This window comes from Agelaius phoeniceus, chromosome 3 (assembly GCF_051311805.1).
Source record: "Agelaius phoeniceus isolate bAgePho1 chromosome 3, bAgePho1.hap1, whole genome shotgun sequence".
In the NCBI taxonomy this organism is placed as follows: Eukaryota; Metazoa; Chordata; class Aves; order Passeriformes; family Icteridae; genus Agelaius; species Agelaius phoeniceus.
This window is the reverse complement of record NC_135267.1, coordinates 4680948-4700155: the sequence shown is the minus strand read 5'-3', so window position 1 is coordinate 4700155 and position 19208 is coordinate 4680948. Positions and strand designations below refer to the sequence as shown.

Here is a 19208-nt window from a genome sequence, read left to right as displayed (position 1 = left end):
CTCATGACAGACACCCTCCCCCCTGCATCCTCTGGAGTTTCAGGAATGACAGAAACCCACGATTTTACCCCTTTTTACCAACCTATGTGATTCCCTTCCACCCGGCACTGCAGGGTCCCCAGTCCATCCTTCACCTGAACAGGGTAACTGTGGAGAGAAGGGACTTCACTGAGCCTTGGGGGCAAAAAAAAAGCAAAATATAGTAAATCAAGTAATCAATAGAAGATGGGGGCTTATACACCCAAGATAGTCATGGTTTGCTGTCTTTAGAAACATGGGAGTGAAGCAGGTGAGATGGGAGAGGAACAAGTTCTTCCCACTAAAGATCAAGAGTTCAGCAGCTTAGGAGGATGTCTTCCAGCAGCAGTGCTCCAGCTTGGCTCCTTTACACCTATTTCTAGAAGCTGATGCTGTTGGTGGCCTTCAGAACCCTCCCTTGAAATAAAAACTGAGCAGGGACAAGTGGAGGCACAAGGGGAGGGTGAATAGAAAGACAAAAATGTTTCCCCTTTTCTCGCTCCTCTGCAGGTTCCTAAACTGTGAGAATGAGCAGGTAGCAACTAAAACAGATATGCTGGCACTATATCAACCCTCTGGAGTCATGGAACAACACAATTCCCACCATTAACTCATATTTATGTTTAAGCATTTGAAGCTGCAGAAAGCCAGCAGCCCTCACCCACCCATCACAGACCATAACTCCCCAAGGTCTGTCTCCACTTTAAGCCCAAGCAGAAGAGTTTCTCCAAAAGCCACAAATGTTTTTGTGCACAAGCTGTGCTGAACCCTTGCACCAACACAAACCCAAAGTAAACCAGAACTGACGTGGTTCCAGCTCTCCTGTCAGCAAAAGAGCAGAGACTGGTCCATCCATCTCCTTCTGATGTAAGAACAGCTGGCCTGGGCAAAAAATAAACAGGAAAGATATCATGTGATGCAGACAAAAACCTGATCCTGTTAAAATCAGCAGCCAGCATTTTCCCAAGGGACAGGAATTTTCTTACACTTGTATCTAACATTTATTAACCTTCTAGAAAATGGGACATGCCCTAATCTCTCATCTCTGCGTTTGCAAAGTGCATTCCTCAATTACTGTGGGGGCTGCAGCTCTGTGAGAGTGCAGCAGGGCCCTCTTGGAGACGCCTCATGCCAGCTCTGAATGATCCAATCCCTCCTCCCTGAGGGCAAGGCTGAACTCCAGGAGGACAATACCCACCCACACCTTCCAAACCAGCAGGCAGCACCACCTACAGCAAGTACAATCAAAATATAGCTCAGACATTTCTTTATTTCATTGAGGAAAAACACTGCAAACAACTTCCAGCAGAAATCACCCAAGCTCCTAATAAAAATTTAAATATCTGCTCCTTAAAGAATCTGTATGGGACAACTTCCATTGGAGAGGAGGAAGAAGGTGGGAGGAATAAATTCAGAGCAATTAGAAGAGTAAGCAAAGGCTGGCAATGATTCTTTGAGAGTTAACAGCCAATTAAAGGAAATAGGTAATTAAAACCTGTAATGCAAACACTTTGTGATGACCCACCCCTCACAATGCAGTTTTCTGTTGCCTATGTTTCAGAATGCAGTTTTATGAGGTTTTCTTAAAAGAGTTTGCTTTTATTAGTACAGATGGCTGATATTGAGAACCTTTCCTTTTAAGGAAGACTAAAAAAATATCAGTGCTGCCAAATGTTTGTTCAGCATCACTGGACCAGTGCATCCCATACAAAGCATGGGAAAAAGTGCAGAACACGCTTGGAAGCATAAAAACCATTCCCTTTATTTTGCTCCAAATCCTGAATCAGCGTGACTGAGTGGCAGACTGCTCTGGTCAAGTCCAAGTCCCCACCTGGTACCTATTTCCTAACACACCAAAAATGGGCAAATTATTCATGTGAAGCTACAAAGGGAACCTGTCTGGTATGCTGGGATTTTGAGGCCATTTCCTTTTGGTGAGGCTGAGCTGTAAATGAGTAAACTGGCAGCAGAGCACGGCAGGCACATCCAGCCTGTGCTCAGACAGAGCAGCCTTTCTTCCCTCTCAAAGCTCCCAGGGCTCCACCAGAGGCAGGTAAAACAATAATTGATCCCAAACAAAGGCTGCTGATGTGCACAGTGTAGAGATGGCATGGCAGGAATCTGCACTGGACTTTCCTGCATGCCAGCAGAGAGTTTAATCACTTAGCAAGGGACATTTCCAATCAGTTTGAGAAGTCATTAAAAAGTATGTCAGTGTTAAATATCTGATGCTTTAATTAAAATTTCTAACTACTGAGAATACACACCTTTCCTGGCTCCTGAAATGATCCTTAAACTGCCAGCAGAGTAACTGTGGATTAATAGTTTATCTTTAAAATACTTACCTGAGCTGAATTCTTCACTGCCACTGGCACAGAAATCATACATTAACATTTGGTAACATATCCATACATATGGAAATACATATGACACACAGCAGGACAATGTTGATGTTCATTTTGGATTTACTGTGTTTAAAGGAGCTGCTGTCCTAAAACGAGGGTTTTTTTAAACCTAGCTGCTTTTCTCTGTTCCATGTAACCACAGAAGCAACATTAAAAAAAAAATCTCAAACCTCTGAGAACAAGAAAACAACTACAGAGTGTTTAAAGCAGTGAACAACAAAGCTTTTTGTCTCAAAATACTTCTCTTCAGTCTTCTGGTTCATCAGAGCATCTGCTTCAAACTAATCCAGTTTTTTCTTTAAAAAAATGCAAATGGAAAGGGGAAAATTTATTTAACTTTTCAACTCTGACATTATTTTAATTAGTTAAATTTTAATTTGCTAGCCAAAATAAAATCTACAGCAGCCAGCTGCAATTACAGTACAATTCACACTGAGCTGTGATTGACTGTGCTGCCAGTAAACAAACCAACCAGCTTAATGGACCAGTTGCAATTAGATTAACAAAGTTTGCTGGAGCCCAACTCATGAGCTGCAATAAACCACAAAGGAAGTAAATGGCAATTCTGGGCCAACTGGTTGCAATTTATTGCTGTCGAGGAGGCTGATGGAAGAAATGCCAATTTACAGGGACTGCAGCAGATAGCTGAGTGTTCATAATTACCCATCAATATAATCCATGTTGAAGTCCAGGGTCTCATATCTGCCAGCAATTGTCTTCCCATGAATCTGTATTAAATTTCCTGTTTAAGAGGAAATGGAAATTGAAGAGAGTCTTTTAAAAGCAGAGAACTTATTTGCAGATTTTCTGAGCAAAAGGAAATTAATGGAACAAAAGGAATTAATGGTCTTTATAGATTTTGCAGAGGTTCCTGCACTGAATGTACTCTCAGCTTTTACCGTGGCCCAAGATGATTTTGCACTTAATTCACTTTTCTCAAAGCACGTCTTTGTTTCCCACCCAAAAAACCCACATTTTTTTGCATATCTGTATTTGCACCGAGCTCACAATTTTTCCTCACCTCTTTTGTTAGCTAAACCCCACTTTCTAACCCAATTCTACTGTAGAACCTCATGAGACAACCAAAATTACATCATCTGTACATCCGACAGGGTGAAGGTCTAAAGAAGGATCTTGGCATATCTGTGACCAGATTATTCTCCTGCTTTTCATTCACACTGGGAGGTGAAATATCCATCCAGCTAATACATAGAAACCACCATACTGACACCCTAAGAAGCTAGAGCTGAACTACACCTGAAAACAATTAGAAATTAGGCATTGATTTATATTGAGGCACATCTGTGTGACACAATCATCCATGTGGACTGTCTGAACTCTTGAGAGACCAAAATCTTTTGATTATTCTTGACTTTGAGGATCAAACTTTCAATTTTATCTAAAGAAACCTGGAAATACAGAAATAATAGAAATAAGGGGGGAAAAAATCTGCCATATTCCGTTTAATTTTTCAGACAAAAATCAGCGAATGACTTCTCATGTAACTTTAAAGCCTGATCTAAAACCCCAATAAGCAAAAGGTCTGTATGGCAGTACAGATTAAAGAAAGGTCCCATACCTGGGGTGCCAGATGATGGATTAATTTGGTAAACCACAGGTGTCTGCTCAGCTGAGAACTGCAAAGAGAAATTTGCAGTGAATTGTCAGCTATTTCTGCAGCAGTCCAACCCCACCTGATGGTGCATTGCTCACAACCCAGCCAGCAGCTGCATTTCAGAAACTCACACTCCACATTTGATCTTTGTAGCAGATTGCTGCTCTGAGAAAGGAGTAAGGAGAATTATTCCCTCCTTACCCCTTCTCCATTCACAGTCTGGATTAGTGATATTTTTACATCATCTTTTGTGCCCAAATTGCCCATCCTGGCTTGATCCAATGTCAGAAGACACAGTTTAATACAATATCAAATTTCTAAGACATGCTTTAGCTGAAGTTAAAACCTGCATTTTATCTGGAATGGTGACACCATTTTTCTTCCCAATAGTATATCCTTTAAAACAATTCCATCATCATAGATGTGAAATACTTCAGCCACTCTTTGGCAAGTTTGTTGGGTACCTAAAGCAGTGGAGCAAAGGCTTTGTCTTGGCCCATCTTACAGCAAAACAACAGAGATTTTTTGGGGAAAGGACCACCTTTGCCTCTGAGGAAAAAACCTTGGAAATCATCAGGTCCAACCATTAATCCAACACTGCTAAATCCAGTAAAACATATCCCCAAATGGCACATCTGCATGGTTTTTCAATCCCTCCAGGGCTGGTGATCCACCACTTCCCTGGGGTTTGACAATCTTTTGGGGAAGAAATTTTCCCCAATATTCAACCTAAACCTCCCCTGGTGCAACTTGAGGTAATTTTCTCATCCTGTATCTTGTAACCTGGGAGAAGAGGCCAACTCACACCTGGCTGCATCCTCCTGTCAAGGAGTTGTGGAGAGTGAGAAGGTCCTCCCTGACCCCCCTTTTCTCCAGGCTGAGCCCCCCCAGCTCCCTGAGCTGCTCCTCATCAGATTTGTGCTCCAGATCCTTCCCCACCCTTTTTGGACATGTTCATCTTCCCCACCTCCTTATGATCCCCCTCAAGACCTCATTGGCATTTACCGATGCTGCTCACTGCCCAATAAATATCAAAAAGGTAATTTTTTTTGCATTAATTCAAAGGCACCATTGCATATATCAGTTTTTTTCCTAACTTTTCCTTGAAGCCCATTCCCTTTCAGAGCTCAGCCTTTCCCTTCCCTGCTACTCCTGGTCATGTTAAAAATTAATGAGCAGCCACAAATTTCCACCAGCAATGGCCACTTCTGGGGAGCAAAGGCACCATCACACCATACTCCAGGCTGCAGGAGATGTGGAGGAAGAAGCCAAAAACAGCATGAAACTGGGGCCACTGGCTGACAGAGTCTTGTGAGCTGCTCAGAGTTGTTGGTGCCTGCAGCAGCTTTTCCAATCTAATGCAGAGGCAAAATTAATTTTAATACATGTAGCTCCCAGGGCCCAGCCCCAAAACAAAGAGACACATTGTGGTTTATTTAGCTTGGAATGTGCCTCATTAACAGCATCCCCTGGTGATTTTTCATCAGCTCTCTAAGCTAGCTGAACCACCCAATGACTCTTCAGCTTTAATATGCAATTTACTGAAAGTGCTGGGTTTTTTGCTCAAAATTAACACAGAGGTGGGATGTGACTTTCAAAAACACCAGGCCTCATCCCAAAGCACACAGTCATGGTTAAGGATTCTGCTCTGCAAGAGATCACAGAATCCCAGGATGGTTTGGGTTGGAAGGGACCTTAAAGACTTTCTCAAGGAAGACACCTTCCACTGTCCCAGGTTGCTCCAAGCCCTGTCCAGCCTGGCCTGGAGCACTTCCAGGGGTGGAGCAGCCACAGCTTCTCTTGGCAACCTTTGCCAGGGCTTCCCATTAAAGAGTTTTTTGCAAACATCCAATCTAAGCCCACTGTCTTTCAGGTTGAAATCATCCCCCCGGTTCTGTCTCTAATATGCCCTTGCAAAAAAGTCTCTCCCCATCTTTCTTTAGCTTAGGGTGGGAATTGAATGGTCTTAGAGGTCCCTTCCAATCCAAACCATTCCACGATTCCATCCATTTCAATGTATTTCCTGTGACACAATGTTGAAGCTTCACTCCCTTCAATACCTTGAATTCTTTATCCTCACTTCTGCACTTGCTTGGTGATTACCTTGAAAGAATAGTTCTCTTTCTGCACCCCAGTCAGGTTGTTAATCACGTGTCCTTTAAAGATCACCTCCACATAGTACAAACCCTCCTGGGGTGAAGACCTAGGTGGAAGAAAATGTGTATTTTATTTTTATACAAATTGTGTTTAGGAGGCAAGTCCTTTACAGTGTCTCCATTCACATCAAGTCCACTGAGACTTTCATAGAGCAAAGGAGCTTTACACTGTCAGCCCAGACTTCACACATATGAAGCCAAACTTTAAAATAACAATTTAAAAGAAATGTGGAAGCACAGTAAGAAATCACAGCTAAGAGCAGAAGGTGACAAGACTGCATTGGCACTCCACCTAAATTATTGTTAATGCAAAACACAAGCATTCTCATTAGGCATGCACAAAAAATAATTGTTATTCATTAGTAATAAAAGTAATCCCTGATCTGCAGGGCATCTTGATCCTGGTCCATAAATTAATGCTGCATCCTTGTTTCACAGTTTCCCAGCACAGCACCCAGCAGAATTAACTCCCAGCCAAATCATAGCAGCAAAATATGGAAGATTCCCCTTAGGTCCCTCTTCAGACACCCCCGTCTCCAGTCCAACCACCTGTGTTAAAGCTATGACAGGATAGAAAGCAGGCAAGCCAAACTGCCCAGTTGGTGCTTGGAACCATATTTATTTCCTCTTCTATTCATAACCTCTCTCTATCACCTTGGACAGGTCAAGGACACCAAAAGCTGGTAGAGTCTCCTCCAAGATTTCCTGGGGAGTTTTGCATCTGAGAACTGGATGTCTACAAACCTCTGCAAGTCTGAGCCTGGACTGCCCAAGAATCCTCACTGCGACCCTCAAGGTCTCCTTGTGTTTCATGAATTTACAACAAAAATCAATCAACCCAGGTTAGCAGGTGCTCAGTGAGGCCACAGCGTGAGGATTTATGAAGGAATTTTGAATTTAAGGATTTCTGAGTTGGTTTAAATAATGTGATTTATTTTTCTTATCTTCTACATAAGCAAGAAAGGTGAGTTCAACTCACCTCTTCACCACATGGCTCAGAAGGTCACAAGACCTCTTAAAAATTTATTAACCAATAAAACACTACCAACAAGGATATTTATACTTTTTACCCAATCCTTAAATATTTTGTCTTATAGACTCATACTACAGTGTAAGTTTTATTAGTCAATCCTGTTATAGTACACAAACCTACAGTACAATACTCTAAAACTCTAAACTTTCTTCTAACTTAACATATCTCTCTTTTAAACTATAAATCCACATTCTTACTTCTAATACCTAAATTTGAAAGACATTTCCAAAGCTTCATATCAAATCCTTGTGTTTCATTCTAAACTTTGACTTATAGGCCCAAAATTCTGAGAATTCCCTAAATTTCAGATTCCAGCACCATAGGAATTCTTTCAACTCCCAAACTTCTTGTGCAGACACAGAAGGAAAATGAGGATCTTGTTTGACAAAGGGCAAGGTCTCACCCACAGTGTAGCTATGGATCATACCTTGTTCTGCACCTTATGGTGGGCACGTCCAAATACAGAGGAGAGACATCACACGGCAGCCTGGGCAGGTCTGGGTGCACCAGGGACACCTCCAGCTGGGATGCACTGGCTGGAGAGACAGATTCTACCTGGTGGGATGCTGAGCCTAAGAAATAAAATCAATCAGAAGGGCTCTGTGAGGACAGGATCACTCCCAGTCACACAATGAGCATTTTTGGAGGTATAACCCAGCTTCTCTAGGAATAAGGTTTAGAGCCCTCGATCAGGCTTTTTAAAACCCTGCTTGTGTCATTTCATGTTGTGGTGGTTTAACCCCAGCTGTCAACTCAGCCCCACACAGCCACTCACTCACTTTCCCTTCAGGGACATGGGGAAAGGATTGGAAGGGTTAAAACCACGTTCCCAAGTCCATTTCCACACATTTTTAAATCCCCCTGGTTACTCTACCCCTGCACTGGGCAGCCTGTGCCAGCTAATGACCATGCACAGCTGATTCAGAAACCAGCTCTCTTCACAATTAATAAATATTCTTCACTGTGGAAAATCAGTGTTTGTACAGTTGGTTTGGGGCCAAAATGGACATGACATATAATTTTCTGAAATTTTTACTAAGATCTCATTTTATCATAAGAGTTTTAAAATGCTCCAGCATCACAGGCCATATGAACAGGGCAGATTTTTAGCTTTTCTTCAATAAAAGGGCAGGAGCAGTAAAGAAATTTCTAGCCCTACATCTGAAAAAAAAAAATAAAGTGAACATTTTGACTTTTGTTGCTTAGAAATAAACCTTCGGCAATAGCTTATAAAGTCATCATTTCAAGCTGATTTCATGCTATGAGTGTTGTAGCCTATGGCTCTGTTGGGTAGGATTTGTCACTCCAACCACAAACCTCAGAAGGGAGCTGATTATCTGTTATTTTTACATCCCTGGAAGTGTTCAAGATCAGGTTGGACAGGGCTTGGAGCAACCTGGGCTAGTGTAAGGTGTCCCTGCCCATGGCAGGGGGGTGGAACAAGATGATTTTAAAGATCCCTTTCAATCCTTTCTATTTCAACACACACTTCATAAGAATTTGAAGCTCACCATCCAGGGTGATGGTAACCCATGTTCCCCCAGCAATGCTGCCCTCCTGGGGCTTCACAAGTGATCCTGAGGCTGTCCCTGCAAAAAGAAAAAAAAAAAAACAAACAAAAAAAAAAGCCAGCTCCATCAAGCTGAAGGGAAATGCAAACATTTTGAAAAAATTATTCAGGATGAGACACAGTGACTTGAGAGCTGCCTTCCTGTGATCCCACCCTGCATCCCATTTGTCTTTCTCAAGCACCATCCAAATTAATCCTGTTTCCCATCCTTTTCCCCCACCATTCTCCCCTGTTTACAGCTGCCCTCAGGGAGGTGTTGATGCCTTTAGGGCTTGGTGAACCAAGCTACAGCCCGAGCCTCCTGTCATCCTCAGATGATAAAAGATGATAAACATCATTTTTATTCCTTCATCTCTCAAAGAAATGTGTTGGCTGACTTCTGTGCACCCTGCCAAAATTAAGGGTGCCTACAGAATATATTCTTTTCTGGCTCCCAGACAGCCTGTCCACCTATTTCCTTTTGAAGTCCTTAGGAAAGACATTCAAGCCTGGAAAAGAGCTCCTGCTTCATGATGTTAATCACCTCTAACATGCTATGCCATGTTTTTCATAAAGACACCAAATTCCTCAGATAATTTAGGATTTGTTTTGGGTACCCTCATTCTCTGAAGCTCAGAGATGAACCAGGCTTCCTTTTATGCAGCCACTGACCAGAATTTTCCAGAAGTCATTTTATAATGATATCAACTTTCCTGATTAACATTTTAGGAGATTTCCAGCTTCTTAGCCATATTTGGATGCAATCTGATCAAACATCAGTATTGACCATCAAAGCCAAATACTGGACACTTTTGCATCATGAACCCTTAATATCAACACGCAGAGAGTGACATATTTATCATCAAGTAAACAAAAAACAATAGGTATGATATGAACTCAGGTAGAATACAGAGAATTAAAAATTAATCCAGAAATCTCCTCTATGGGTATGGAAACAATGCCATGGAAAATCAATAAGGGTGTACAGTGTCCAATGTGCTACAGTCAATATCCCATAGTTTTCAACAACTTTTAGAGGTTCTTCTCCACGACTCACAGGCAGTCTGTGTCCAATCCCCACTGGATTTTGCAGGTGTGGTTGGAGACAACACCTCTCCATCACCCACCTGCCAAGAATATCAGCACAGCACTCATCAGGAATGTTCTCCAAAGGTTCATCTTGAACATTGGATGAGGAATTCACAAGAGTCTGGCTCCAGGACCTTCCCTGTAACTTAAAATATTTAAAAAAAATCTATATTCTTTCTTCTCACTGGGAGCAATAGCTGTGAACTCCTCTAATAATTTAAGAATATAAACATTTGAGTTACAGACCAGGTCTTACTATCATAGCCAGAGATATCACACATTTCCTTTATAAAGTCCATGTCAGGAGCTGTTCTAACATTTAAAGACAGACTGACAACTTCTCCTGCCTTCACCCTCAGTATGGAAAAGTATGGGTGCATGAATTTAGCCACATTTTTAAATCACAAAATGGTTTTGGTGGGAAGAGATCTTAAAGATGACCCAGTTCCAACCCCCTGCCATGGGCATGGACACCTTCCATCAGACCAGGTCTCTCCAAGCCCCATCCAACCTGGATTTTACTGCTTATGGACCACAAGACCCACTGCAACCACTTTCTATTTATTGCACATTTTAACACACTGCAAAGTGCACGGGGCAGAGTCCAGCACAAGTGAATGCTGCATTTCAATGCAGGTGCAGAAAACATCATTTGGATTTAATTTTGCTATTATTTTTAGGAGTTTTTCTGGCTTTACTTACCTTATTCAATTTGTTCTTCCTCCATTCCTCTGATGAGTGAAGTGCAGGGGCTCTGATACCAGCACAAGAGCTCCATCCCTTTGGCACCAGCTCTGCCACAGGTTTCAGGCTGGGGTTGTGTCAGTCACTCTGCCCAGTGCTGAAACCCACCAGACAAGCTTCCCAAAAGGCTCAGATCCTGTCACAGACAGCTCAGAGCTGTCCACTGAGGGTGCTTAATTATTAACCTAAGCTACTTGCTGCTATTAACTGTTTTGTTCCAAGACTTTATTAACAATTACAAAAATAAACTTGGATTGTTCTTCCACTGGTATATGGTTAGGTCCTCCAATAGGAGGACAATTAATCCATTTTATCCTCTTTTTTTCCCTCCTACAACATGACAACTGTTTCTTGATATGCTGATACTCAATCTGGGACTGACTTTCACAGCAACTGGACTTCAAGGTTCCCTTACATATTATTAATTTAATTTTTCCATGGTATTCCAAACAGCATCATCTGCTGGGAATTCTGCCCAAAGGGTGTTTAGAGCCCTTATCACTTCTCAAGTAGCTTTAACCCTGCAGGTCTTTTTGCCTGTGGAAAAGAGGGCAGTGGACTTTCACAGTGTTTTATCATCCATGCCCTGGAGAGCCTTAGCTCCTGGGAAGATGCAATCCAGCCTCCCCCAGACACTGAATAATACCTCTGCTCTCACCTCTGCCCTCCTCTCTTTGAAGCCCAGATGGATTTTGATGGAATCCCTCAAAGGCTGCTGAGCCCCTGCCCTGGTATGGAAACCTTCATGGAAGTTTCCACTGAAATTTGCAGGAAGTTCCCAGACCCCTGCAGCATAACTGAGGTTTAATGAGTTACCACACACCAAACAGCAGCAGAATGTGCTCATGCTCTCACCTCAGCCCCAAAGGGAGGTGGAACAGGCTTGCTGAGCCTCAGTTCAGAGACTCAGTGGCACAAAGTCACGGGCAATCAACCCTCAGGGGAGCTCTGGAGCTCTGCCCAGCAGTGGAACCAGTTGTGCTTGGTTTATTCTTAGGCCAAGCCCCAGTGTCTCAGCCAATGATTACAGGAACCCCATGCGAGTTAACCCCACCAGTGATCTACACTCAGTTTACTCATTAGCAAAATTAGACTGGAAATGTGGTCAGAAGGAAGAGTAAACTCAAGGGAATTAAAAAAAAAAAAAAAAAAAAACTATTGCTAAAGAAGAGGCTGTTCAAGGATGACAACTTGAACCCAGCCTGTTTCACCCAGCAAACCAAAGAGATGCTGGTAACAGGGTCCACCCACAGCCCCAAATAAAGGGATGGACCAGGTGCAAGGTGACCTCAGGAAACCCCCTCAGAAACAAGAGCAGACAGGGCAGGGTGCTCAGCTACAACACAAGCCCATAATCCAGAAAAAAAGACAGGACCAGAGGGGGATTACAGAGCAGTATTTCCAAAGCACAGCTCAGGGTGGGAGCACAGGGCCACAGATGAGGTTAAATTGTGCTCTGGAACCACGGCCAGGCTGGGGAGGGTGGTCCCAGGTGAGGCTGATCAGGGCCATTATGGTTTATTGCTGCTCCCAACACACTCTGCCACTCAAACTCTCCAGGTCATAGTCAGCAAAAACTATTAGCATTGGTATTAGCATCCATAGCACTTTGTGATCCAATCCTAAGAAAATGTTTTATCCAGGAAATCTCAAACAAACATCTGAGGTTTGCAGATCAGGAGGATTTGGCTGGAATGAGTTTACTCTGCAGAAGGTCACAGATTAAGTGAAACAATGCATAGGGAGCCCTACCTATAAAGGAGCTGAAATGTGAAAAGAAGGAAAGGGCAAGTCTGGAGGAAGCCACAAAGATAATTGAAGGGATGGAACAACTCTCCTGCAAAAAAAGGATGAGAGGATGAGACAACTGGGAGAATTCAGCTTCAAAAAGAGAAGGTTTGGGGGTGACCAATTGCACTCATCCAGTACCTGCAGGGAGCCTACAAAAAAGATGGACAGAAACAATTTACAAGGGCCTGGAGGGACAGGACATGGGGGAAGGGTTTAAAATGACAGAGGGCAGGGCTAGATGGGATATTAGGAAAAAGATTTCTCTGTGAGGGTGGGGAGGCCCTGGCACAGGGTGCCCAGAGAAGCTGTGGCTGCCCCTGGATCCCTGGAAGTGTCCAAGGCCAGGTTGGACAGGGCTGGGAGAACCTGGGATAGTGGAAGGTGCCCCTGCCCATGGCAGGGGGTGGAACTGGATGAGCTTTAAAGTATCTTCCATCCCAAACCCTTCTGTATTCCACAATTCTATAAAAAACATCGTCCTTAATAACCAGAAACTCAGGCCTAGAATTCAGATCAGGAGAGGAATGGCCAAGGCACAGAAGAGCCTTGCTATAGGGTATGTAAATACTTTGTCACCACAGGCTGATGTCCATTTTTAGGGACATCTAATTAAAGATGTCCACTAAAGAGGAAACCAGCACCTTTTGATGAGCAAGTGCACATTTGTATATACATGCAAGCCCCTTTTTTTCCTGCCAAAGAACAGTTCTGCTCAAAAACTTCAGCCCTGGTTTTTTTTGTTTGGAGTTACTCATTTAGAGGTTTAGATTTAAATAAATGGAAATAGCCCTCTGGACAGGCTCAGCATCCAGAATCTGAGTGATTCCTGCAGTGAACGGGAAAGGAGGCAGAGCCAAGCAGGAGGGGCGAGCAGTGGCTTTTTGTCACTAGATGGAAGCATGGAGCCATCAAAGGCCTGTCTGACACTTGAAATACAACCCAGGAGTGGCCTGGCTGCCGCTGCTTTGCCTGGCACGGGTCCAGGAGTGTTTTGTGTTAATTCCCTGTGCTTGAGGAAAAGCCCAGATTCAAGCAGGCGGCACAGGAAGAGGAGATGTGGGATTTATTCCCAACCCTTGCACTCACCAGAGCGTGATTTGGGCTGAACAGTGTCACTGGTGTGTAAGGCAGGGATGAACTGCCCATGGGGCCTTTTTCAGAGGCAGCAGCGTGGAAAGACTCTGTTTCTCCAGGACTTGGAGCATTTCTGGGATGGAGGAGCCTTGCAGCAGCCAGATGAGGGGTCCCCTCATGCTCCCTCCTCCGTCTCACAGCGGCCACCTCGCGACAGGAGCGTGGCAGTTGTTGGACACCACATGGCACCTCCCAGAGGGACAGCTGAGGGGAGGATAATGTGGGATAAGGAGAGGTTTAACAATTCTGTCTGCAACTACTGCAATCCCCTCCTCCCTCCTAGCCCTGCTGATGTATCCACCACCCCTCAGCAAGGGCAGCGGCCTTCTCCGCCTCCTGCTTGCCAAAGTCAGGCCTTGGCACCATAGGAAATGAGGTGAGAATGCACAATTCCTGCACCTACCCCTGTAAAGAGAGAAAAATGCATCCCAGGGGAAAGCCAGACTAATGGAGCTCATTCTTGGAGCATGAAATTATAGAATCATAAAATCACAGAATGGTTTGGGTTGGAACGGACCAAGAAGCTCATCTATACCAGCCCCCTGTCCTGGGCAGGGGTGTCACTCCCTAGATCAGGTTTCTAGGGGACTGATGCCACTTGGCGGCCAGAAGCATTGTGTTTCTCTGTTTCTCTGGATTTATCTTTGGATAAACAGCTTCCCCTCCAATGCAGGGTGTGCCATGCTGGACACACAGTAAAGAAAAACAGCTTGAAACTGCTGGAGCTAAGTGACAGTGTCCAGACCCAGGGCTGTGATCCCTGCTTTCCAGACACAGGGAGAGATCTCTGCTTTCCAACTTGGCATTATCACAGGATCACAGAATGGTTCAGGTTGGAAGGGACCTTAAAGCTCATCTCATTCCACCACTTGCCATGGGCAGGGACACCTTCCACTATCCCAAGTTGCTCCAAACCCCATCCAGCCTGGGCTTGGACACTTCCAGGGATCCAGGGGCAGCCACAGCTTCTCTGGGCAACCTGTGCCAGGGCCTGCCCACCCTCACAGTGAAGAATTCCCTCCTCATATATAATCTAAATCTACCATCTTTCAGTGTGAAATCATTACTCCTCTCCTGGAAGGTTGAGTTACCAGTGGCCTGGAAGACTTCCACTGGCCATGCTGCTCTGTGCTGAGGTCTTACAGCTGCTCTTTCTTTCTATTAATACTTCACTTTTCCTGTATTGACACCAACTTCCTAGCAACCAGGGTCACAGAGAAGGTGTTAAGAAGCTGGGCTGATTAATAATAAATCCTGGGGTTTGATGTCTTTTTTTTTTTCTTGAGAGGCTTGTTAGACACCAGCAGGCAGGGTGCTGAGCTGGGATTTCCAAAGGAAACTAGGGGATTTGGAAAACTTTCTCTGATCAAGTTTCCCTTTGAATCCCAGTCTTCCTCCTGCTGGCCCTCAGAATCCAGCTGGGTGAGGCTACTGTCCATGGGGAGGTGAGCTGGGGCTGGGCAGTGGTGCTAAACAGGGATCTGCGTACTGGAAAGCCAATACAGTTTGTTCCTGATCAATCCCAAATCAGAAGAAAAAGCTCCTGGCCAAGAATCCTAGAATCACAGAATGATTTAGGTTGAAAGGGATCCTAAAGATAACCTAAATCCAGCCCCCTACCATGGGCAGGGACACCTTCCACTATTTCTAAGCCCTATCCAGCCTGACCCTGAACACTTCCAGGGATGGGGAATTGAAAATGTCTCCTGGTAGGAACAGCACTCAGGCTTCTTCACCCCTACTGTTCCTTTACAAAGGAAAAGAAAAGCATTTTCTTCCTTAGAAATCATAATATTCACATTAAGGATTCTTAATGTGAATATTTTTAATATTCACATTATTAGGATTTTGAGATTTTAAAACCTTTTATTACCACTACTTCTACTTACATTTGCAGCCTGTAAATGAACTTCCTGACTTACCTGGCTCACTTTTCTACCTGATTTTTAAGAGATTCAACTCTTTCCTTTGAGAGGAAAAATGCTGGTGCTTCCAGGAGCCTTCCACATCTTTACAGGGTCACTTTTCAGCAGGATAAAAACTCTATTGAACTTGTTCCCATAGCTACTCTTGCTGCATTTTAAACAGGCACTGAACTTCTTTAAATTCTAAATTTATTGCTGATGCAGCTGCTTTAATGACAGGTTTGAGGCTTCTTTGGTTTCAAGGTTGGGTGTGTTTGTGCTCACATCTCCTGTGGGTCACAGAGGGGATGTGGGGTCCCCCCAGCCCCTGTCCCTGGCAGATGCTGGACCCTGGGGATGTGTGGTGGTGTTTGCAGGGGTCCCAGGATGAGGGAAGAGATGAGAATCATGACTCCATGTTTCAGAAGGCTGATTTATTATTTTATATTTTATATAATATATATTTGTATATAATATAATATAATATAATATAATATAATATAATATAATATAATATAATATAATATAATATAATATAATATAATATAATATAATATAATATAATATGTAATTTTATGTTATATTAATTTTGTATTATTTTATTTTTAAGACATTATTTTACGATATATATTATATTAAAACAAAATTATATACTAAAACTATACTAAAAAAAGAGAAAGGATTTCATCAGAAGGCTAGCAAAGAAAGGAATGGAATGATAGTAAAATCTTGTGACTGTCCAGAGTCCCAACACAGCTGGACCTGTGATTGGTCATCAAATAGAAACAACTCACATGGACCAATCAAAGATGCACCTGTTGCATTCCACAGCAGCAGATAATTATTGTTTTTCTTTTCCTCTGAGGCTTGTCAGCTTCTCAGGAGAAAAAATCCTAGCAAAAGCATTTTTCAGAAAATATGTCTGTGACAGGGATGCACAAGGCATCTAGGCCAGGAGAAACCAGCATCTTGCAGGGGATTTGTCTGTTCAGGTTTGGGCTCCTCCCAGCCACACAGAGGATGCTCCCCTGCTCCCTTGGGGTCTGCAGAGCACATGGGATTGCCAGGGAAAACCAAGGCCAAGGCTGACTCCCAGACCCATCACAGAATCATTAAGATTGGAAAAGACATCCAAGATCATCAAGTCCAGCCTTTGATGAAATATTCCCACACCCATGACTCAGCCATGCCACAAAGTGCCACATTTATTCATTTTTTGGATACTTCCAGGAATGGTGATTCCACAACTTCCCTGGGCAGCCACATTTTCAGTGAAGAAATTTTCCCGATATCCAACCTGGCACCAGTTAAGATCATTTCTTCTTGTCCTATCACTTGATACCTGGGAGAAAAGAGCAAACCCAAACTGGCTACACCCTCCTTACATGTGTAGGGAGCAATAAGGTCCCCCTGAGCCACCTTTTCTCCAGACTAAGCACCCCCAGCACCTGCCAGGTACAAAAATCCTCCTAAGGGGAAAACACAGTCACAAAGGGGAAAGAAAAACAACTTCAAGTAAAGCACTAGCTGCTTCTGCACAGTGAAAAACTTCCTGGGGTTGAGTTCTTCTTTCCTCTGCTGGGCTGCTCACAGACACATCCACATTTCCCATTGGTGTGATGGACCATCACTCCTCCAGTGTCTGTGTTACAGGGCTTTTTGTCACCCAAAAAAGGCTCCAGCTCTGCTGTGCTGGGCACTCTGGAGCCACACAGCACCAGGGAGTGTCCAACCCTAAAGCAGTTTCCAGTTTAAGCAGGGGCAAAGGGACAAAATCCCAAGTGCCTGTGGGAAAAGATGCTTGCTGCAGGTTTTGCAAGGTAGGTGATAAAATCCCAAAGGAAACCTGCACAGGTTGGACCCTGGAGGGAAGGATAAAACCAAGAGGTGTCATTTGGGCAGGAGAAATCTCTCAGGGAAGCCTGGGCAGGCACTGCTGTGGAGTGAACCTCAGCATTTGCTTAAACAAACAGCTGGTGGAGGATTGGGTTTCGGGATCAAACTGCAACCCAGCACCTACTGAGCTTCATCCATCATTAGTCTTTCATTAGGAAACTTGTTCTTGGCCTGCTCCCCAGTTCTCAGAGAAGTGATTCAGGCAAATGCCAGCCCTGCTGTGCCCTGCAGCCTCTCTCCTTCCACCTCTGCAGCAAAACCCCACTTTCTTCTCCTTTAAAAAAGGAATTCCTTCCCTTGAGGAGTTTTCACTGTGAATGCTGCCACTGCCCCATCCCCTCCATCCATCCCTGCTCCCCATGTCTAAGCAGGAGGAACAGGTGGGACAGCTGACCCTGGTGAATGAAAGGAGAGCACAGTTTGGCTGCCCTCACCCCTTTCTCACAGCCTGTCCCCGCTGTCAGTGATCCCCCAGCCCCCAGGGAGGGGGGATTTGTGTGTATTAATCACATGAAAGGAAAGACCCTGCAGCAGGCTGCTCCTGGGCTTTGCTTCACCTCCAGCTGAGGGGATGGCTTGCCACTGTATTCCTCAGGGCTGGACTCAAATGACACTTTTCTTTTTTATTTTTTATTATTTTTTTAACCAATTGGCTTCTATGTAAGATGTGCTACAGCCCTGATTTAAAAAAAGTTAAAAAAAAAAAAGGGAAAGAAAAAAGTGCAAAAGAACAACTTACAATGATCCCAGCTGTGTAAAGCCAGACACTGGATATGAGATCTTTTTCCATTGTCAAATCCCTGGGGTGGGATTTGGTCTCAGTGGCCTGGTGTGCAGCTCCTCAGCCTGCCATCACACAGAGGGCTGAATCAGAGCCTCTCTCTGCCCAAACTCTGATAGTCTGGTGTCACACACAGCAGACTCCCAGGTGGACCCTGCCAAGGTGGACTCACTGCTCAGGGAGTCACATCCCAGGGATATTATCCTCTCAGGAGTAAAAACCAAAAATTCATGGAAGTCAGATGGATGAACAGCAAACTTGTCACTCCAGGAGAAAGCAATCAGAGGAATCACAGAAACTCATGGAAGGCAGGTGGATGAACACCAAACCTGTCACTCCAGGAGAAAGCAATCAGAGAATCACAGAATGCTTTGGGTTGGAAGGGACCTGAAAAATCACCTAGTTCCCAACTCCTTGCCACAGGCAGTACCAGTTTCACATAAATAAGGTGAGTTTCTATCACTTTTCTCCTCAGTGGAAGTGTAAGGGATGTTTCAGGGTTGTTGGGAGCCCCAGATAGGTTGATCACTGCTCAGCACATCTTCTATTCATTATTAGTGCTCTGAGTATTAATTTATTTTCTCACTCAAAACAACTTCTTTCACACTTCCTTCTCTTTTTCTGCCTACCTTCATTGCCTGAATCCAGCAAGAAGTCACTTTCCACCCAGCCTCAAAAAACCACTTGGGTGGAACCACAGCAAGATTTTTCCACCCCAGATTTTCAGTACTGACAGTGATCTGAATAATTGGTAATTATTACATCTCTAATTGAGATATCCTTGTGCCTGCTGCTGCACAGACCCATCGACCCAGCAATGAAGAGAAAAACAGAAGTAGAGAGAAAAAGATCCCATGGGTGGGGTGAGGAAGGAAGCCTTGATCAGAGCCTGCTCAATACATTTTAAGTCTAAATTAATGCTTTAATTCAGAACGGGTTTGCATGCATTAAAATGTGAGTTGAATGACTATTCAACCCCCAAACCCAAGATTATTCCCTTATTTAAGGGCAGGATGCCTGTTCAGCCCAGCCAGATGCATTTCATAGCCATTTCCAGCACCGTGTGTGCAGGGGGGAGGGAGGGCCATTAAAA

At 43.9% G+C, this 19208-nt stretch overlaps 1 protein-coding gene across 1 annotated transcript in view; it reads right to left on the bottom strand.

Moving 5' to 3' along the window:
• The window catches only part of PKHD1 (PKHD1 ciliary IPT domain containing fibrocystin/polyductin), a 237640-nt gene extending 227685 nt beyond the window's left edge, over positions 1–9955 (bottom strand). The window contains exons 1-8 of the mRNA XM_054630011.2: positions 9904–9955; positions 8739–8816; positions 7655–7799; positions 6142–6241; positions 4003–4060; positions 3087–3165; positions 826–900; positions 83–147 (exon numbers count right to left, since the gene is read on the bottom strand). Coding sequence (XP_054485986.2) covers positions 83–147; positions 826–900; positions 3087–3165; positions 4003–4060; positions 6142–6241; positions 7655–7799; positions 8739–8816; positions 9904–9955 — 652 coding nt within the window. The remainder of the gene's footprint in view (positions 1–82; positions 148–825; positions 901–3086; positions 3166–4002; positions 4061–6141; positions 6242–7654; positions 7800–8738; positions 8817–9903) is intronic.
• Positions 9956–19208: the final 9253 nt, after the last annotated feature.